General features: G+C 41.2%; 1 protein-coding gene across 1 annotated transcript in view; it reads right to left on the minus strand.

The window, feature by feature from the left end:
* abcc2 (ATP binding cassette subfamily C member 2) overlaps window positions 1-19,554 on the minus strand; it is a gene marked incomplete at its 3' end in the record, with an annotated part of 254,616 nt that overhangs the window by 98,398 nt on the left and 136,664 nt on the right. Inside the window, exons 15-17 of the mRNA XM_084321278.1 lie at window positions 18,024-18,090; window positions 16,129-16,255; window positions 1,203-1,379 (exon numbers count right to left, since the gene is read on the minus strand). Of these exons, the coding sequence (XP_084177404.1) occupies window positions 1,203-1,379; window positions 16,129-16,255; window positions 18,024-18,090 (371 nt within the window). The remainder of the gene's footprint in view (window positions 1-1,202; window positions 1,380-16,128; window positions 16,256-18,023; window positions 18,091-19,554) is intronic.

A 19,554-nucleotide genomic window follows, 5' to 3' on the forward strand; every position in this document is an offset into this window, starting at 1 on the left:
GCAATACGTTTAAATCAAACCAGAGGATAGGAGGAGAGGAGAGGAAAAGCAATCATATTAAATCAAACCAGAGGATAGGAGGAGAGGAGACTAGAGTAGAGGAGAGGAGAGGAAAAGCAATATGATTAAATCAAACCAGAGGATAGGAGGAGAGGATAGGAGAGGAGAGGAGAGGAGAGGAGAGGAGAGGAGAGGAGAGGAGAGGAGAGGAGAGGAGAGGAGAGGAGAGGAGAGGAGAGGAGAGGAGAGGAGAGGAGAGGAGAGGAGAGGAGAGGAGAGGAGAGGAGAGGAGAGGAAAAGCAACACGATTAAATCAAACCAGAGGATAGGAGGAGAGGAGAGAGAAGAGGACAGGAGATGCAGGGATGTCCGATATTGGCATAAAAATGTGATATAGGAAAATATCGGTATCGGTTTTAAATTTTAAATTTATTTTTTACATTTATTTAACCTTTATTTACCCAGGCAAGCAAGTAAGAACAAATTATTATTTTATTTATTGTCAAAGTATGCATAATGTTGTGTTAATTACACGACAAGAGATATGTAATGTTAATTACCTGAAATTATAAAAAAAAAATGGGGGGGGGAACCCTGCATATATCGGTATCGGTTGATATCGGTATCGGAAATTAAGAGTTGGACAATATCGGTATATCGGTATCGGTAAAAAAGCCAATATCGAGCATCCCTAATTGCAACCAATTTTTTTTTTTTACATGCCATAGCACCCTGCCGCCTGATTACTTTTACCAACGGATTTCCAGTTCCACATTCGCGTTCTGCGATCTGATTGGCCACTGACGTTTCTGGTCGCGCCAATCGTGTGACGCCTGTTTCTATCACCGGTTAAGCTTAGGCACTCTTTCGAAGTTGGTTAAGGTTAGAGTTTGTCTTAGAGCAGGGCGATAGAACACCAGCCCTGATTCCAAACTATAACCTTAACCAACTTTGAAAGAGTCGCCTAAGCTTAACCAGTGATAAACTAGGCGTTAGGTCGTTTGCAGGCTGTTCAAGGCGGAAATGGCCGCGGCACGCGATTGGGCGCACATGTCACATGACCAGAAACGTCAGTGGCCAATCAGATCGCACCAGAAACGTCAGTGGCCAATCAGATCACAGAACGCGGAACTGGAAATCTGTTGGTAAAAAACTAGACGCCACCCTGCCAGCAATCTCTAGACTGCCCAAGTCTCTCTCACCTTCTCCCCGATTTCAGTGAGATCTCCCCCAGGCAAGAGCTCCAGGTCCGGGGCCAGGGCACAGGCCTCCACCACATGCTGGAACCTGCTGTCCTCGTGTTGGAAGCCAAACAGAATGTTGTCCCTCAGTGTGGCATTCTGGATCCACGCCTGCTGAGGCACATAGGCTATTGAACCCTGGAGAGAAACACATTATTACACTTCAGGTGGTGTTTTAAGTTGTGTCCCTTGAGTAAGTTGTGTCCCTTGGGTAAGTTGTGTCCCTTGGGTAAGTTGTGTCCCTTGGGTAAGTTGTGTCTCTTCGGTAAGTTGTGTCTCTTCGGTAAGTTGTGGGGTAAGTTGTGTCTCTTGGGTAAGTTGTGTCTCTTGGGTAAGTTGTGTCCCTTGGGTAAGTTGTGTCTCTTGGGTAAGTTGTGTCTCTTGGGTAAGTTGTGTCCCTTGGGTAAGTTGTGTCTCTTGGGTAAGTTGTGTCTCTTGGGTAGGTTGTGTCTCTTGGGTAGGTTGTGTCTCTTGGGTAGGTTGTAGGGGTGTAACGGTACACAGAAGCCACAGTTCGGTATGTACAGTAACTCGGTTTTGGGGTCACGGTTCGGTACGAGTTGGGTACAACAGGGAAAAAATATTTAGAATGATTATTATATATTTATAATTATTATTATTAAGGCTGTCAACGTTTTTTTTTATCAAGGTTTTTTTATTTGAAGATAATAATAATAGAGTTAGGCCCACATGGGCCAAAAGAAAGAAAAATTAAATACCCCCCCCCCCCTCCCCCCACCCCTTTACCAGACATATACATTTTTTTAAGCATTTCTTAAACATTGTTTTTCCTTTTAAATCACCAGACAGTAGTGAATAAATACATATCTTGCATTCTGCAGATAGAGAAAGAGAAAGATAAGAATACAAAAAATAAGAACAAATGAAGGCTGGTCACATCGTCTCTGTAACATGATCCGCTTCCATATCCTCAAAAAAAGTCAGGAAAGGTTCCCAAATATTGTGGAATTTTTCCGTACATCCTCTGACAGTATACCTGATTTTCTCCAATTTAATATGATACATGACTTCTCTGGCCGTACACAGGTGGGCTTGGGTCTTTCCATTTAACCTGTTCCACCCGTGGTGAAAATCCGCCTAAAATATATACCTAGGTAAATGGAATATTGCTCCACTTCTACAAGGGCTATTTGCATATTCTTGGTATCTAGGTACATCTATGGGAATGTATTCACAGTGTCAGAAATATTGTGTCTATTACTAGGCTTGCTTAAATTGTGATGAAACAAAGGAGAATATGAATTATGATTTTTCTTTGCATCTTTGACAGTGAATAACACCATGCTAATAATGACCAAACATAAAAAACTGCCACTGATCTCGTTCAGTACCTTCTTGAGATCATGTGTACAAAAAAATCGAAGGAAATTAATAAAGGGAAGATGATTAAACAGAAAGTTCTGTAGATACAGTACTGAATTCTCCTATCCGGACCTATGCAATTTGAAATATTATTATAGAATATAGAATAAATGTTACTATAAATTGAAAATGGGGGACCCTGATGTAAACAAGACAAACGTCTTTCTCTGGTCTGCATCCCCTTAACAATTGTGTGTATTGAGCCCAGTGGCGGCTGCTGACCAAATTTGTTGGTGAAGCACAAATTATTATATTATATATTAAATTATATTTTTAAAACATCCCCAAGGCTGCAACACCCCCATTCCTCCCAGGTGTCAGGCTCCTCATTCGCACATCACCACCACCCCTCCTGCTCCACTGCCATCACCACCCACACCACCTACCCATTCGCACATTCTCATGTTGACCACAAAGTCAACGAACCACACTTCAACCTCCCCGGGCCGAACTGACCACTTTCCCCGAAATCGGACTGAAAAACAAACTTTTCATCCAAAAAAATTTTTTTATGAAAAGAATATATATAAAAAAATTATTAAAAAAGTTTTTCTGACTTTTAAAATTTTTCGGGACCTCCATGTTTTGGGGGTCTTCATCGTCAAAATCGGATCCGGGATTCAGCTCCCAACAGTTGGGCAAGAGCTGCGGGTTTTCAGCCTCTCTCCAGGCTCCTGGACGCGTGTAGCCGTTTTACAACGCATCCGCGTTTCCGGCACTCTGATTGGCCAGGTCAGTGACATGTGCGCCCAATAGCGTGTTTGCCCATTTCCGCGTCGAACAGCCTGCAAACTACCTGCCGTTCTATCGCCATGCTCTAAGACAAACTCTAACCTTAAACCAACTTCGAAAGAGTGCCTAAGCTTAACCGGCGAAAGAACTTGCCGTCACGCTCTAAGACAAACTCTAACCTTAACCAACTTCGAAGAGTGCCTAAGCTTAACCAGTGTAGAAACTTGCCAGTCACGATTGGCGCTCATGTCACATGACCTGGCCAATCAGAGCGCAAAACGGGAACCCGGAAACGCGGATGCGTTGTAAAAAGGCTTCAAGCCTCCTGGACAGAAAATCACGCCGCTGTGCGTCTCTGATTGGATCTTAAGTTTGTGTGGCACGGCGTGAATGCCAATCAGTCTCGTGCGCAAAGTCTCACTAGACCGCCTACCCTACCCTATTTTTATTGGATAATTACATTCTTAAGCCCAACCCAGTGCAGTTATTTTGCACTGAGTGATTGACAGCTGGCCCTTACTGTAGTTATGATCAGGCCAGATCAGAGAGCTCAGAGCTGTCACTTGGCCAGTTTTGAAGGAAAAAATTTATTCACTGGCATTTTATTTACAGAGGAAAACATTTCTAATAAAAAAAATTATAATAATAATAAAAAAATAATATATATATATATATATATATATATATATATATATATATATATATATATATATATATATATGTAAATTAATAATATTTTTTTTCTTCTTCTTTTTCTTCTTTCTGACTGTATATTATGAGTGAAGTGCTGCCTCACGTGTTGTCATGGAATAACCTCCACTGATTGAGCCGTACTGTATTGTACCCATTCTGCAATCTGTTAAATAAAGTTTTCATTCATTCATCGGCGGGTTGGCTATGCTAACAAGGCCTGATCAGCATGAAATCGTTCTTACCTGTGGCCGGTTGGATCCCAAAAAGGATTTCCCAGTTATTGATCGCCATCTGGTAGATCGATATGTCCATTGGCTGATGCTATATTCCTTTACTGCATACTGAATTCGGCGTCGCAAAAGGTATTCCATGCGATCTGATGAAGGCATAGCTTCACGCTAACAGAAAAAGTATGCCTGAATGAAAAAAATGTACATCTGGTCTGAAAACAAGGAGTACTCCATTCTCGAGACAGCACCACTACCAGGATCTGGCCGGTAATGCACTTTTCCGAATTGTTGTGGAAGTTGTAGTATTATGTAGTATCACTTGGATTGACTTAATTATTGCCGATGCCTTTTGTAGACTACAATGTATTTTTTTCATAGAAAAAAAGTCACCGGCCACTGTGGCCGGTAGAATGACAGAGTTATCGGCCACAGCCGAATTCTACCAGCATTTGGCCGGTGGTCAGGTGTTAATGTCAAGCCCTGAATAGGAGGCTTATAAATTACCTTATTATAGCCAATTCGCACATTTATATATATATATATATATACATATATTATCTTTCAAATGCCCGAGTTCAATTTGGATTTATTATCACCAGGCGTGCATAAGAACAGATAATGATATCTACTGTAATTTACTGTAGTTTCTTATTTTCACCACAGTGCAACCATTTTTAAACTAATTTCAGATCTAATTGTTGCTACATGATAACAATAGGGAGGAGAAACTAACTGCGTTTCAATATTTGTCGAAAACATTACCTTTTGTGGCTTATTATCGCAAATAATAACAGTTATTGATATTATTCATTCAGAACGCTGAACTTTGAACCCCCATAGTATCTGACGCTGTGACACTATTCCAACGCTGATCCACAGCTATAGATGGCCTCCACAAAATTGCTGCAAAAATACTACAATTCCCATGGTTAAAATTTTCCAAAATGGTCGCCGTCTTGCAATAGACTTCCTCAAATCGAAAACTTAAAACTATCTAATGGCACTTTTAACCTATTGCTAAACTAACGTATTGATGATAATATACATTCTACATGCTTTTGTGACATGTTAGTGATGTTAATACTTGAAAATGTTTGAAAAAAAAACGCAGCTTATATGCAACATAAAAAAAATATTGATTTATGACCAGATGCCATTTTGGGGTCGGTACCGACCCCGTCGGGTGGAACAGGTTAAACAATATTAGCCTCCTGGCCAAGAGTGAGCAAAAGGCCAACATTCTAGAAAAGCTCTGGTTGCCTCATTGAACACGCTCACCTCCAACTTTACGCAGTATATGCAGCACATGATGGGTCCAGGTTCCATGGTGCCACCACAGGCACCCATAATGCCACTCTCCCCCTACTAGTACTACGGTCACCAGCCCGTGGAACCACGCTCACCCTTGGTGTCAACCCACAGACCTCGCCAGCCCTCTGGCCTGTTCATGCCAAGAAGGTCCACCTGGGAGACCTCCCCAAGGAGGTCGTTGCTTGCGCCAACACATGGCCATGATGATGATGATGATGATGTGCACTACAAAAACCTGTAACAATTTCATTTATTTTTTATCCACTTTTTCTCCTCATTTTCTATGTTTTCCCCAATTGTAACAATTTCATTAAAGAAAAACGTGTGCCATAGCTAGTGTTTTTTGTATGTTTGTGTTTATGGGGTTATATCATGTAAGCTATTAAACTCCAATATATGCAGGTGCTTTGTTTACAATGGCTCCTTAATGCATGTACTTATTCATCATTGAAAAATGTCTTCCATATTATTAATATTAATATTAATTAATAGTTAATAATAAATAGACTAAACTGGCGTCTGTATAGTATATTGGCTTTCTAATTTGCCAGAGTATACAGTGAATTAGAGTTAGCCCTACCACTGTGACCAATGTAGGAAGGGCTTCAGTCATATCATATTCCATAAAGCATTTTAATTCTGCAAATATCCTGGTAGCTAGCATCTTTAGCGCATAATTACAAAGGAAGTTTTATGACCTTGAACGTGCGTGCTGCAATATTTTCATGCACTGATGCGCCAACTGTTACCCTAGTGAGGGCTAAGGGTTAAAGAAAAATGTCTTCCATATTAATAATAATAAATAGACTAAACTGGCGTCTGTATAGTATATTGGCTTTCTAATTTGCCAGAGTATACAGTGAATTAGAGTTAGCCCTACCACTGTGACCAATGTAGGAAGGGCTTCAGTCATATCATATTCCATAATGCATTTTAATTCTGCAAATATCCTGGTAGCTAGCAACAAATTTTTAGCGCATAATTACAAATTAAGTTTTATGACCTTGAACGTGCGTGCTGCAATATTTTCATGCACTGATGTGCCAACTGTTACCCTAGTGAGGGCTAAGGGTTAAAGAAAAATGTCTTCCATATTAATAATAGTTAATAATAAATAGACTAAACTGGCGTCTGTATAGTATATTGGCTTTCTAATTTGTCAGAGTATACAGTGAATTAGAGTTAGCCCTACCACTGTGATCCATGTAGGAAGGGCTTCAGTCATATCATATTCCATAATGAATTTTAATTCTGCAAATATCCTGGTAGCTAGCAACACATCTTTCTCCCACACAATCCACTCATAGACAGACAGGCAGAAAAATAGGTTGTATTGTTCTGAGCACATACACTAGTGATTTGCAGGCGAAATGTTCACATACAGATTCAGTTCCGTACTGCTGCGCTTCTGCCACTCCTCTGTCACTTTAGAACTAGCACTCAGGTGTTAATTTTCGGGGGCTGGTGGCTGGGTCTAAACGTAAACAAATGTAGGGTACTTAACTTAAGTGCTTCCCCAGGGAGGGGGTCTGGGGCTACTGCCCTCAGACCCCCAAGATAATTTTTATATGGGCAGTCTGACTTGGGGTACTGACCATATATTAGTGTTGCAATGCATGATAAATAAACAGTGAAAAAAGCTAAGAAATCGGATGGGGCTGGGACATTTGGGACGAATACAAATTTAAGAGGAAAATCTCCCCAGCCTGTGGGAGGCAGTGGAGGTGTGAAATCTGGCCCGGTCCAGAACAATAGGAGTCACAAAATCAGTTTGGAGTGGAGTGGTGGAGTAGTGGTAGAGGAGCAGTAGAGGCTTGATTTTTAATGCCTAAGGCGTAATGAATGAACGCAGTATAGGCTTATTATTCCATTAATGACTTGTTGCATTAGGATTTAGTAGATACTATATCAGGGGTGGCCAACCCGCGGCTCGCGAGCCGCATGCGGCTCTTTGCCCGTCAATGTGCGGCTCTTCCATCCATAAATTTTTTTTTTTTTTTTTTTTTACCTTTTTTTACCTTTTTTTTTTTTTTACTTTTTTTTTTTTTATGTCACTCATTCCATAAGGACGTAGAATAAACATTTACAATTTTTTTTTAAATGGTCCATTTGCATGCTCTTGGTATCTGAATCTAGGGACATATATGGATCAGTGTCAGAAATAGTGTGTCTGTTACTAGGCTTGAGTAAATTGTAATGAACCAAAGGAGAATATCAATTCTATTTAAAAAAAAAATTATCTTTGACTGTAAATAACACCATGCTAAAATTGACCAGACCTGAAAAATCTAAGCAAATGAATAAAGGGAAGATGATTAAACAGAAGGTTTTGTAGATACAGTACTGAATTCTGCCATCTTTTTTATAATGTAAATTTCTCCACCATTTTTCATCATATTGCAACACCGTTTTTTGCAAGACGTTCACAGAAAGGTAGAGAAACTAACTGCGTTCTGTTTTATGGCAATAACGTTCAGGTTTGTGGGAGATAATCCCAAAAAATAAGATAAATTAAAAAGTAAATCCAGAAGTCAGATGATTGACAGGGGCTGGTGTGAGCTGCGTAGGGTAGTTTTTCGAAATTTGAAAGCCCTGAGTCTCTTCCTTCAAAAGACTACACTCACTTTTGGCTGTGCCACTTCCTCCTGTCAATATGCGCCGGTTTCCGACTCAATGCCCTGAGATTTCTATAATCTTATATTTCACTAATAACAGTTCAAATAATTGGTAAACAAACATAATGCTGAAAATATACACTTTTACTGTATATCTCGGGCTTAAGAGGTTAACCCTGTGAGGCCCAAATTAAAAAGAAATTAGCAACTTCAGAGGCCAGAGGGTGGGACATATAAACACATTTACTATCAAATAGCATTGTGAGGCTGAACAACAGGACCAATTGACTATACATGTGCTTAAAGGGGAACTATCTTATAAATGGCTTTTTTCAGTGTTTACCATTGTTTCTTAGCTATGTGGACTTATATTAATAGGATATATGTCTCTAATTCTCATATTGGCGAATTCTTCCAATTCTCCTCTCACAATATTCACCCTCACTGAACTGAGTCATCTGAAAATGTGCATATCTGTGATGTCAGAGATTTCTCAGCTGCATAATAATGTGGCAGTTGATGTGGCAGTTGGCACCAGGCCACACAGTGGTTGGAGCCCAGCCTCAAAACGGCTTAAGATCTTAAGGTAGAAAAATGCGGTTTTTAGTACTTGATTAGAAATACAAAACAATGCATTTTTTTTTTAAACCTAGGTGTTCCATAGACTCACAGGAATTGTGTAAAAGTGCCCAAATAGTGAAAGAAATTGTAAAATAGTTCCCCTTTAAAATTTTTTAAATAAACATTATTTTTTTAAATGGCTAAAAGTGATTTTGTAATTTTGCAACCGTGGGTCTCACAGGGTACTTTTAACCCTGTGAGGCCCAAATAAAAAAGACATTAGCAACTTCAGAGGCCAGAGGGTGAGACCTATAAACACATGAAGGGTGCCGTGACTGAAAAAAAAGGTTGAGAAACGCTGGTATATGGTGTGGCTCTTTGTGGTACCACAGTCATTTTTTTGTGGCTCTTAGTCTCTGACTGGTTGGCCACCCCTGTACTATATGCTCTGCCCTACGTACAGTATAGGTACAGTCTGTACTTATACTGTACATAGGGCAGAGGCAGAGCATATATAGTATCTACTAAATCCTAATGAAACAAGTAACTAGAATATATTAAGCCTATACTGTTCATTAGACACGTAGGCCATACTGGCGCACACAAGACTTGTTATGGAATATTAATGCAGTCTATTTCCATGCGATTAGCTTTAGTTCTTATTTATTTATTTATCCACCATCATTTCAGTGTTGGTGTATAGGCTATATAGTGTATTTCAATATAAGTTTAATTGATTAATGATATATTTGAAGGAATGCAGGTTTATAGCTATATCAACCCCCTCCAATGTACAGTAAATGACCAAGTATGGTTTTGTCAATATTCCAATGTACAGTTTTGCTTGTACAGTGTCCCCCACCCACCCCTCCTACGCAACCCCCCCCCCACCCACCCAACCACCTCCAATGTACAGTCCCCCCAACCCAACCCCACCTACCCAACCTCCTCCAACAGTTTCTACGTCAAATGTATATACTCTCTTTTCTGGACTCTTTTTGTATCACAAACAGTACTGTATTTGTAAATCTGGTATGTCATAAATGTATAGATGTAGCAGTACTGTCTATCTGTATGTCGTGTGTGTCATATATGTTATGATGAATTGAAAATGGGAGACCCTGATGTAAACAAGACGAAAGTATTTCTCTGGTCTGCATCCCCATTGAGCTGTAATGTACTGTACCCATTCTGCAATCTGTTAATAACGTTTTCAATCAATCAATCAATCAAACAAAGGTCTGTCCCATTGTATACCAACCAATGGGATATATTGCATGTTGACCTGCATTTTTTCAAATGCATATAATTAATCATTAAAACAGATGTGTAACAAATAAGAAATACAAATTCCACAGAAGGCATTAAATAATTATTATTTTCAATCATTTCACAATAATTGCATAATTGTGTTTGAATATCTGAGTAATTAAAGTAATTATACATTTGTCGAAAATAGCTGGTTCAGATATGGTTAAGCAGCTGCCCTGTGATCAGATGAATCCATATTATTTATTTTTCCGACATCAAATGCGTAATTTCTTATCGTACAAATATTGTCATATTTATTTTAATTATGATTAAGTAATTAATTCCAAGGAGGCCTGTAGCGTTAACATGAAGGAATCACTATGAGAACACAGTCTGTCAAGTTAATAACATTTTCAATTAGTCAATCAATCATAAGTGTGCTCCTCAGCACTCTTAAATCTGCTCTCAACCACGCTCAAATCTGATCTCAGGAAAATGTGGGGACTCGCACTACCAGCCCTAATATGTCTTAAATGGGCCGAAATCTGCCTAAGAGGACATTTTTGGTCGTAAATTTGTTCGAGAATGAGACCCACTGTCCACGTTACTAGCCTCATGCTGAACTAGTAGGTATGATATACTACCACTATCAAAAAATGTGGTCAGCACATGCCTCACGCGCTTTCCCTCCGTCTCGTTATTATCCGTTCTCACGTTAGATGCTCTGCTTGGTGGCTGGAACTCCCTCTTGTGATCGCGAGCAGCATGGACAGACAGGTCGCTTACAGTTTCTTTGTGCACTTCGCAGTAATTGTGCAGCACAAGGCAAGCGTAGATCACAGTAGGAAGGTCCTCAGTGTTTATGTCCATAGCTCTCCGGAGCATCGCAAAGCGCGCCTTCAGACGTCCGAATGCACACTCGACCACCATGCGCGCCGTGCAAAGCTGTAGCCCGTAATACTGTTCCTGTTTGGAATTGCCACCACCAGGGTATTCCTTTATCAGATATGGCATCAGTGGATATGCCGGATCGCCCAGAATAAAGACAGAAACAGGATCTTCGCCCGGCACCAGCTCTTTAGGGCAGGGGAGGATTGTCCCATCGGTTAGGGCAGTGCACAATGGCGAGTTCGCAAAGATGCGAGCGTCATGTACACTACCAGGCCACATGACATCAACATCCATAAAACAGTAGTTCGAGTCACACAGCGCTTGTACATTGAACGAGTGTCTCCCCTTTCTGTTGACGTAGTCTGTGGAAGCATCTCGGGGTCTTTTGATTTCGATGTGTGTGCAGTCGATCGCACCTAGACATTGAGGCCTTCTGTGTGCTTCATAGAACCTGGCGACATGCTGCTTCACCTCAGCCTCTGTTCTCGGTATTCTGGGCCCAGGTAGGTGGTGATGGCCTTACAGACTTGTCGGACTATGACTCTTCCTCTCTTCCGGTTCTCTACAACGTCGTCACCGGACGTTGGTGAGGGCACGCGGACGTCGGTATCTACTGCGCATGGGCGTTGAGCAAGACCGGCTCCGTATCTGATTACATGGCACTGTTGCCGGCGAGTTTCCAAAACGAAAACACCTTTTCAGCGTTGCTGTTGGGAAACGCGTTTTCCTGCGTTTCTTTTTAACTTGAACATGCAAACGTAATCATTCTAAAACACAACGCTGCTGTTTTTCCCCAGTGTAACCATGGCCTGAGCGATCTCGTCTCTGTCTCTGCATTTACACACAGTCGCGAGTCGAGCCGCGCACACACACGCACACGCGCGCTCTCAGAACGATCTCTCCTCTCTATCTCTCCCTCTCTATCTCTATCCCTCTCTCCCTCTCTCTATCTGTCTCTCCCTCTCTATATCTTTCCCTCTCTCTCTCTCTCTCTCTCTCTCTCTCGTTCTCTCTCTCTCTCGTATCAGCACTCACGTCAACCTGTTGCAAAATATCATAGCGCACGCTCCCATGCGTATTCCATTCCGTGCAATAATATTCACAGGGTATATATTGTCATTTGAAACCAGTTACCAATGCATTGTCCCGTGGGATTATAACCCCCCCCCCCCCCCCCCCCCCCGCCCCCCTGCGGCGAAATTAATTAGTCCTCTCTATCTCTCTCTCCCCCAAAAGGTATCTGCCAGTACGCAGTGCAGTGGATGACTGTCACTCAAAGCGCATTGCGAGTATGGCCACATTGATACATTTACATTTATTCCCTGTGTAGTGCTCTGTGAATTCACTAAGTGCTTTAGTGAATAAAAAAGGACAGGAAGGAGGAATGTCAATTTGTCAAGTACATTTTCTTTTACTCGTTTCTCTACTGAACTGGTAAATGGTAAATGGCTGCATTTATATAGCGATTTTATCCAAAGCGATTGATTTGTTCCTCACATTTTACCCATTCACTCACACACCGACGGCAGAGGCGACCATGCAAGGTGCCAACCTGCACATCGGGAGCAAATAGGGGTTAAGTGTCTTGCTCAAGGTCACTTCGACACGCTGCCCGGCAGGAGCGGGAATCGAACCGGGAACCTATGGATTGCCAGACAACTGCTCTACCTCCTGAGCCACTGTTGCCTCCTAGTCTCATGGCCGGCACAGAGAGACTCAAAAGGAGCTTCTAGACTTAATGTAACATTAACTCATCCATTCTACATTCATTGCACACAACATCCACATGCACACACTCACTTTAAACATTCACCTTAAAAATTCACTTTGAACATAATTTAAACATCACACCATATTTTATCTATTTATTCTTACACATTTGCACTATATCTTCTACCTAATTTTTGCATTTAGTTTTTTTTTGCATTTTGTACATTTTGCATATTGTATATTTTGTATAGTGTTTGGTCTTTACTCTTTACCTTTTTACTGTCTAAAGCACAACCACAGGAGGGTCATACAGAACCTAGCATGACGGCTGCCAGTCTGTTTGCGGTGGTGAATATGCATATGTTTGTCTCAAGGCTCTGTACCATTATTACTATCTAAAATGTAATAATTGTGGAATATTACTGTAATGAGCTGTATGTGTATGATCCAAGCGTCCTATGATCCTCATAGGAGCATAACAGAAAAAAGCATGTGATGTAGTTGATTTTATTAGAACAATGCTTTATGATATCCTCCACAACACATAAGCACAGCAAAACTATGTTTCACCATTTTGCAAATTCTGAAGGTATCTGCAGAAAAAAAGGTACGACTGTGGTGTTAGGGTCATTCTTGATCCGGCAAGGTAAAACTATACTATAAAAATACTAAATATAAATAAATAAAATAATAATAAATATACTAAACTTTTTTTCAGAAGTTATATTCTAATATTGTTCTATTATAGTCAGACCACATTATTATTTCACATTTAGTATATTATGATTGAACAACCTCATTTTCATATTAAAAATAAGGGACATGATGTGTCTCGGGGGCCATAAAATCAAATTACAATGGGATTATATGGTTATGAATGCATATAATGTTAGTTAGGATGTAGTATTAACTATATTGAGTGATACTCATTTCTTTTTAGTGGTCAGGACTGAGTTAGACCCCGGGTCAACATTGACCCGCTAACAACGGTCAGTGGTGCCAATTCCTAAGACAACATGAGGGTTAAAGGACATAAACGAGGAGATGGCGTTACCATTTAACTCAATGTTGTCCGAACTGAATGTTTTCACACTTGGCACCAATGTTCAAGTATGGTTTTATTTGTCACATATAAGGTACAAGCAGAGTATAGGGAAATGCTTGGTTCTGTATGACCCTCCTGCGATTGTGCTTCATAAAACAGCAAAAGACCAAACAATATTCAAATACAAAACAAAAATGTACAATGTACAAAATGCAAAAATTAGGTAGAAGAGGCATTCACAAATGTGTTCACATTAAAGTAATAAAAATACTATAGATGTAATGTCGAAATGAGTGCAAATGTGTAAGAATTAATAGCTAAAATGCGATGTGCGTTCATGCGCTATACAAGGTGACCCGTCGGCCTGTATCAGTTCCGCAACCGTTCCTATTTCCGGGGTAGGCCTGATTGGCCCCGACAGGCACATGACCCGCCGCGGCCACGCCCCGCGGCAGCCCCAGGACGCGGCAACGAGGCTGCTGTGGTTCACCGCCGCTTTCCGCCTTCAACGCCGCAGAGTTACCATATGCTATACAATATACTATGCAATGTACTAATATACAATACGGCTCACTTTTCCCACTTCAATGACAGAGCCGCTGTTTAATAATATTGTCGCGGCGAAGCTCCGTCGCGGCAGCATTATGTAGCAGTAATCCCCCCTTTTTTTTTACCATCGACAACTAGCTCAATTGGTAACGCTGCTTGGCTGTGGATCCTATGGTCCGTTTTGTGACAAGTTCGATTCCCTTACATTTTTTTTATTTATTTTTTTTAACGTGCATTGCACTATAGCGTATTGTATATTGTATATTGTATGGTACAGTAACGGTCTCTGGAGCGCAACAGTAAGAAGCATTTGCACTGCAACGCATACACCTTACTGTAAATTGTACCTCATCCCATTTCTGCTTTGCACTATAGCCTATTGTATATTGTATGGTACAGTAACGGTCTCTGGAGCGCAACAGTAAGAAGCATTTGCACTGCAACGCATACACCTTATACTGTAAATTGTACCTCATCCCATTTCTGCTTTGCACTATAGCGTATTGTATATTGTATGGCACAGTAACGGTCTCTGGAGCGCAACAGTAAGAAGCATTTGCACTGCAACGCATACACCTTACTGTAAATTGTACCTCATCCCATTTCTGCTTTGCACTATAGCGTATTGTATATTGTATGGTACAGTAACGGTCTCTGGAGCGCAACAGTAAGAAGCATTTGCACTGCAACGCATACACCTTACTGTAAATTGTACCTCATCCCATTTCTGCTTTGCACTATAGCGTATTGTATATTGTATATTGTATGGTACAGTAACGGTCTCTGGAGCGCAACAGTAAGAAGCATTTGCACTGCAACGCGTACACCTTACTGTAAATTGTACCTCATCCCATTTCTGCTTTGCACTATAGCGTATTGTATATTGGTACATTGCATTGTATATTGTATGGTACAGTAACAGTCTCTGGAGCGCGCCAGCATTTGCACTGCAACGCATACACCTTACTGTAAATTGTACCTCATCCCATTTCTGCTTTGCACTATAGCGTATTGTATATTGTATGGTACAGTAACGGTCTCTGGAGCGCAACAGTAAGAAGCATTTGCACTGCAACGCATACACCTTACTGTAAATTGTACCTCATCCCATTTCTGCTTTGCACTATAGCGTATTGTATATTGTATATTGTATGGTACAGTAACGGTCTCTGGAGCGCAACAGTAAGAAGCATTTGCACTGCAACGCGTACACCTTACTGTAAATTGTACCTCATCCCATTTCTGCTTTGCACTATAGCGTATTGTATATTGGTACATTGCATTGTATATTGTATGGTACAGTAACAGTCTCTGGAGCGCGCCAGCATTTGCACTGCAACGCATACACCTTACTGTAAATTGTACCTCATCCCATTTCTGCTTTGCACTATAGCGTATTGTATATTGTATGGTAACTCAGTTACTTCTATTCTGCATCGAACGCTGTACATATGTCTCTATACTATTTTATTTCATACAACAATGTATGCCTTTCAAATGTTAAATGATAAATGATTGCATGATACACACTGAAATAATCCTGCGCTCGCGCAAATTTGCTGCTGCGGGCGGCGTTGAAGGCGGAAAACGGCAATGAACCACAGCAGCCTCGTTGCCGCGTCCTGGGGCTGCCGCGGGGCGTGGCCGCGGCGGGTCACGTGCCTATCGGGGCCAATCAGGCCTAACCCGGAAATAGGAACGGTTGCGGAACTGATACAGGCGACCCGTCGACCCTTCCTTCTTTTACAGTTTCCTTGATCTTGAATAGCCGTGGTGATGTCTTAGCTGATGGGACACGTAGAATAACAAACAAATAACGCACGTACGACATACTGTATACAAAACAGACTCAACAAACATGACGCGTCTCCGCGGTGCACAGAGAGAGAGAGAGAGCGCAGCGGGCGGAAGGTCACCTGCACGTTGGCGAAGCCCTTGACGCTGTACATCTCCCCCAGCAGAGCCGACATGAGCGACGACTTCCCTGAGCCCACCGCTCCGACCACAGCGACCAGCTGGCCAGGCTTGATGTCCAACGACACGCTGACACACACACACACACACACACACACACACACACACACACACACACACACACACACACACACACACACACACACACACACACACACACACACACACACACACACACACACACACACACACACACACACACACACACACACACACACACACACACACACACACACACACACACACACACACACACACACACACACACACACACACAGTAATGTTGTCATTAATTTGTATATAAATATATAATATATATGTAAATGTATATACATGTATATCAAATATTATTTGATATATTTGCAATGAATGATGTGGCCCCACCCTACCTCACAGAGATCCTGCACCCCGACACCCCATTACGGTCTCTGAGGTCTGCTGACCAGTCCCTTCTTGTTGTCCCAGGCTAAAGAACAGTGCGTTTGCGGTTATATCCCCCAAACTCTGGTACGAGTTGCCTCCCCACATTAGGCTGGCCCCAACGCTCCCTATGTTTAAATCCCATCTAAAAACACATCTGTTCTCCCTAGCATTTAAAAAAGAAATTACAGTCTGCTGCCGTAATCTGTTTGTAGTTCTGTGTGCATTGTATTGTGATTAGTCTATGTGTTTTTTACTGTACTGATTGATTGTGAAGCACTTTGGTCAACTTTGTTGTTTTTAAACGTGTTATATAAATAAAATGGATTGGATTGGATTTCTATATAGGACAGCCGAAACACGATCAATCTTTCGCCGTCGACTAAAAACACACTTCTTCAATCAATATCTGAAATGAAAAAGAAAAAACTGTCTTCTACTATCAAGCACTCTTCCACTAATTCATCTTCCTTGCCTATATTACTACCTACTATACTAATATGTCTTTATACTATGCACTCAACACTGCAGCACCTGAGTTTCAGCACTGTTTGATGAACATTGAACTCATCTGAGTTGTGCCCTTCCTGCTGACTTGTCGTACAGAACTTGTAAGTCGCTTTGGATAAAAGCGTCAGCTAAATGACAAAATGTAAATGTCTATATTTGTATACAATCAAAACTCTTCATACTTCACTGTTCATACTTTTTGCACATTACTGCTCAACTGAACAGTCCTGTTAAACATAAGTAACACATGTACATTGTGTCCCATTATGTTACTTATGTTTATAGTGTCCTATATGTCACTTTATGTTTATATTAGATCTTTTTTTATATACACCGTGGGAAGGGGGAAGCGCAATTTAATTGCTCTGTATATGAGAAGTGACAATAAAGCTGACTTTGACTGTTAAATATTCCATCCCACTGTATTGTTATTTTTATTCTAATTAGTGTACTTGACCACATTGTGCACAATTGTACAGCCCTGGCCTATTTTATTTTATAATTATATTCTATTCTATTGTGCTTCTATTTTAATTTAGTTTATATTTAATTTTATTCTACCGTAATTGTTTGTCCATTAATGTCGCACCAAACGACCAAATCAAATTCCTTGTAAACTACTTGGTAATAAATACCTTTCTGATTCTGATTCTGAAGTTGAGTTGTATGAATGAAGCTCTGATTTGCAGCGATAGATAAGAGGCTACCGGTGAGGTGATGACAATTGGATGCGTTTACAATGTAACAAGAGAAGACACCTGGAGAAAGCTTTGTGATTGAAAACCGACGGGCAAATCAATGTCAAGAAGATGAGTGTGTTTAATATGAATCAAGCTCCGAGCATCCAGAGTGTATTTAGACAATAATACAGGTGATGAGCCGAGTGATTCTGCCTGTTGATACTCACTTCTTCAGCGTCGGATCCGCATCTCTTTCCCAAGCAAATGTGGCATTGCACACGCTCACAGCTGTGTCTGAGGGTCAGAGAGACAGACACATGCACACACACACACACACACACACACACACACACACACACACACACACACACACACACACACACACACACACACACACACACACACACACACACACACACACACACACACACACACACACACACACACACACACACACACACACACACACACACACACACACACACAAACATATTTAAAGTGGATAAAAGTCCTTCATCTCTGAGACATTTACCTGCCTTAGTGGAGTGGATGGGGATTTTAAATCAACTAAACCAAATGAGCCAAAAGTGTCACGCAAGGAAAGATATGAAATATTATGCTGTATATCGAAGTTGAATTTGAGGGTGATGGCAGCCAAATGGTTGAAGAAGTGATATTGTGATCAAAAGGTTGTTAGTTTGAATCCCTGGGCTGACTGGAAAACATCTGGGTGGGGAAAGTGAATGATTGTTGCACCCCAAGTAGCCTACAGCCTTTGAGCAAAGCACCTTACCCCCCACCTTCTCTGGTGGCGTTGATTGATTGATTGAACATTTTATTAACAGATTGCAGAATGGGTACAATACAGTACGGCTCAATACACACAATTGTATGCAGACCAGAGAAAGACTTTCGTCTTGTTTACATCAGGGTCCGCCATTTTCAATTCATCATAACATTTATGACATACACGACATGCGTACTGTTACATCCAGACATTTATGACATACAAGATATACAAATATACAGTACTGTTTATTTACAGTCAGAGTTTCTAAAACAGAATATATACATTTGAGATGGAGGAAACTGTACATTGGGTGGTGGGGGGGGGGGGGGGGGGTTGGCCATTTACCGGGGCCAGTTTCAAATTGCAGCCTCCCGTAGTGCTCTTTTAGAGCGGTTTTGAAGGTGGGTAGGGATTCACATTATTTTACAGCTGAGGGTAGGGCGTTCCACATTGTTGCGAAACGTGTTTAGTCCCTTGTTTGAGCTGAATCTGGGTTGAACAAGATTTGTGGAACTCCCTCTGGTGTTGTGGTCATGGTATTCACTGACCTTTGGGAAGTATTTCGACATGTACATGGGTACCTTAGTGGTGTAGTGTATCTTGTAGACCAGGCCCATTGCAAGTTGCTGTAGGCTACTCTGTCGTCTACTCTACACCATCCTAGGTTGTCAAAATGGGCAGGGGTGAGGTGGGTTTTAGGAGTAAGGTCAAGCAGTAGTCTGACCAGTTTGTTTTGTGATGTTTGTAATCTTGTTTTTAGTGCCTTTGAGGTGCTTCAGTACCATGAAGTGCAAGCATAGTAGTAGTACCCTTGAATAAGTGCTCCTGTTAGAGTCTTCAGGGTATTCGTGCTTACCAGAGAGGAGATCCGGTACACGAATCTTGTTCGTTGGTTGACTTTTTTTATTACATTGGTTGCCATTTTGTCACAGGAAAGATTTGCCTCTAGGATGGAGCCCAGGTATGTA

The sequence above is a fragment of the Notolepis coatsorum genome (assembly GCF_963971535.1).
Source record: "Notolepis coatsorum genome assembly, chromosome: 9".
NCBI classification, from domain to species: Eukaryota; Metazoa; Chordata; class Actinopteri; order Aulopiformes; family Paralepididae; genus Notolepis; species Notolepis coatsorum.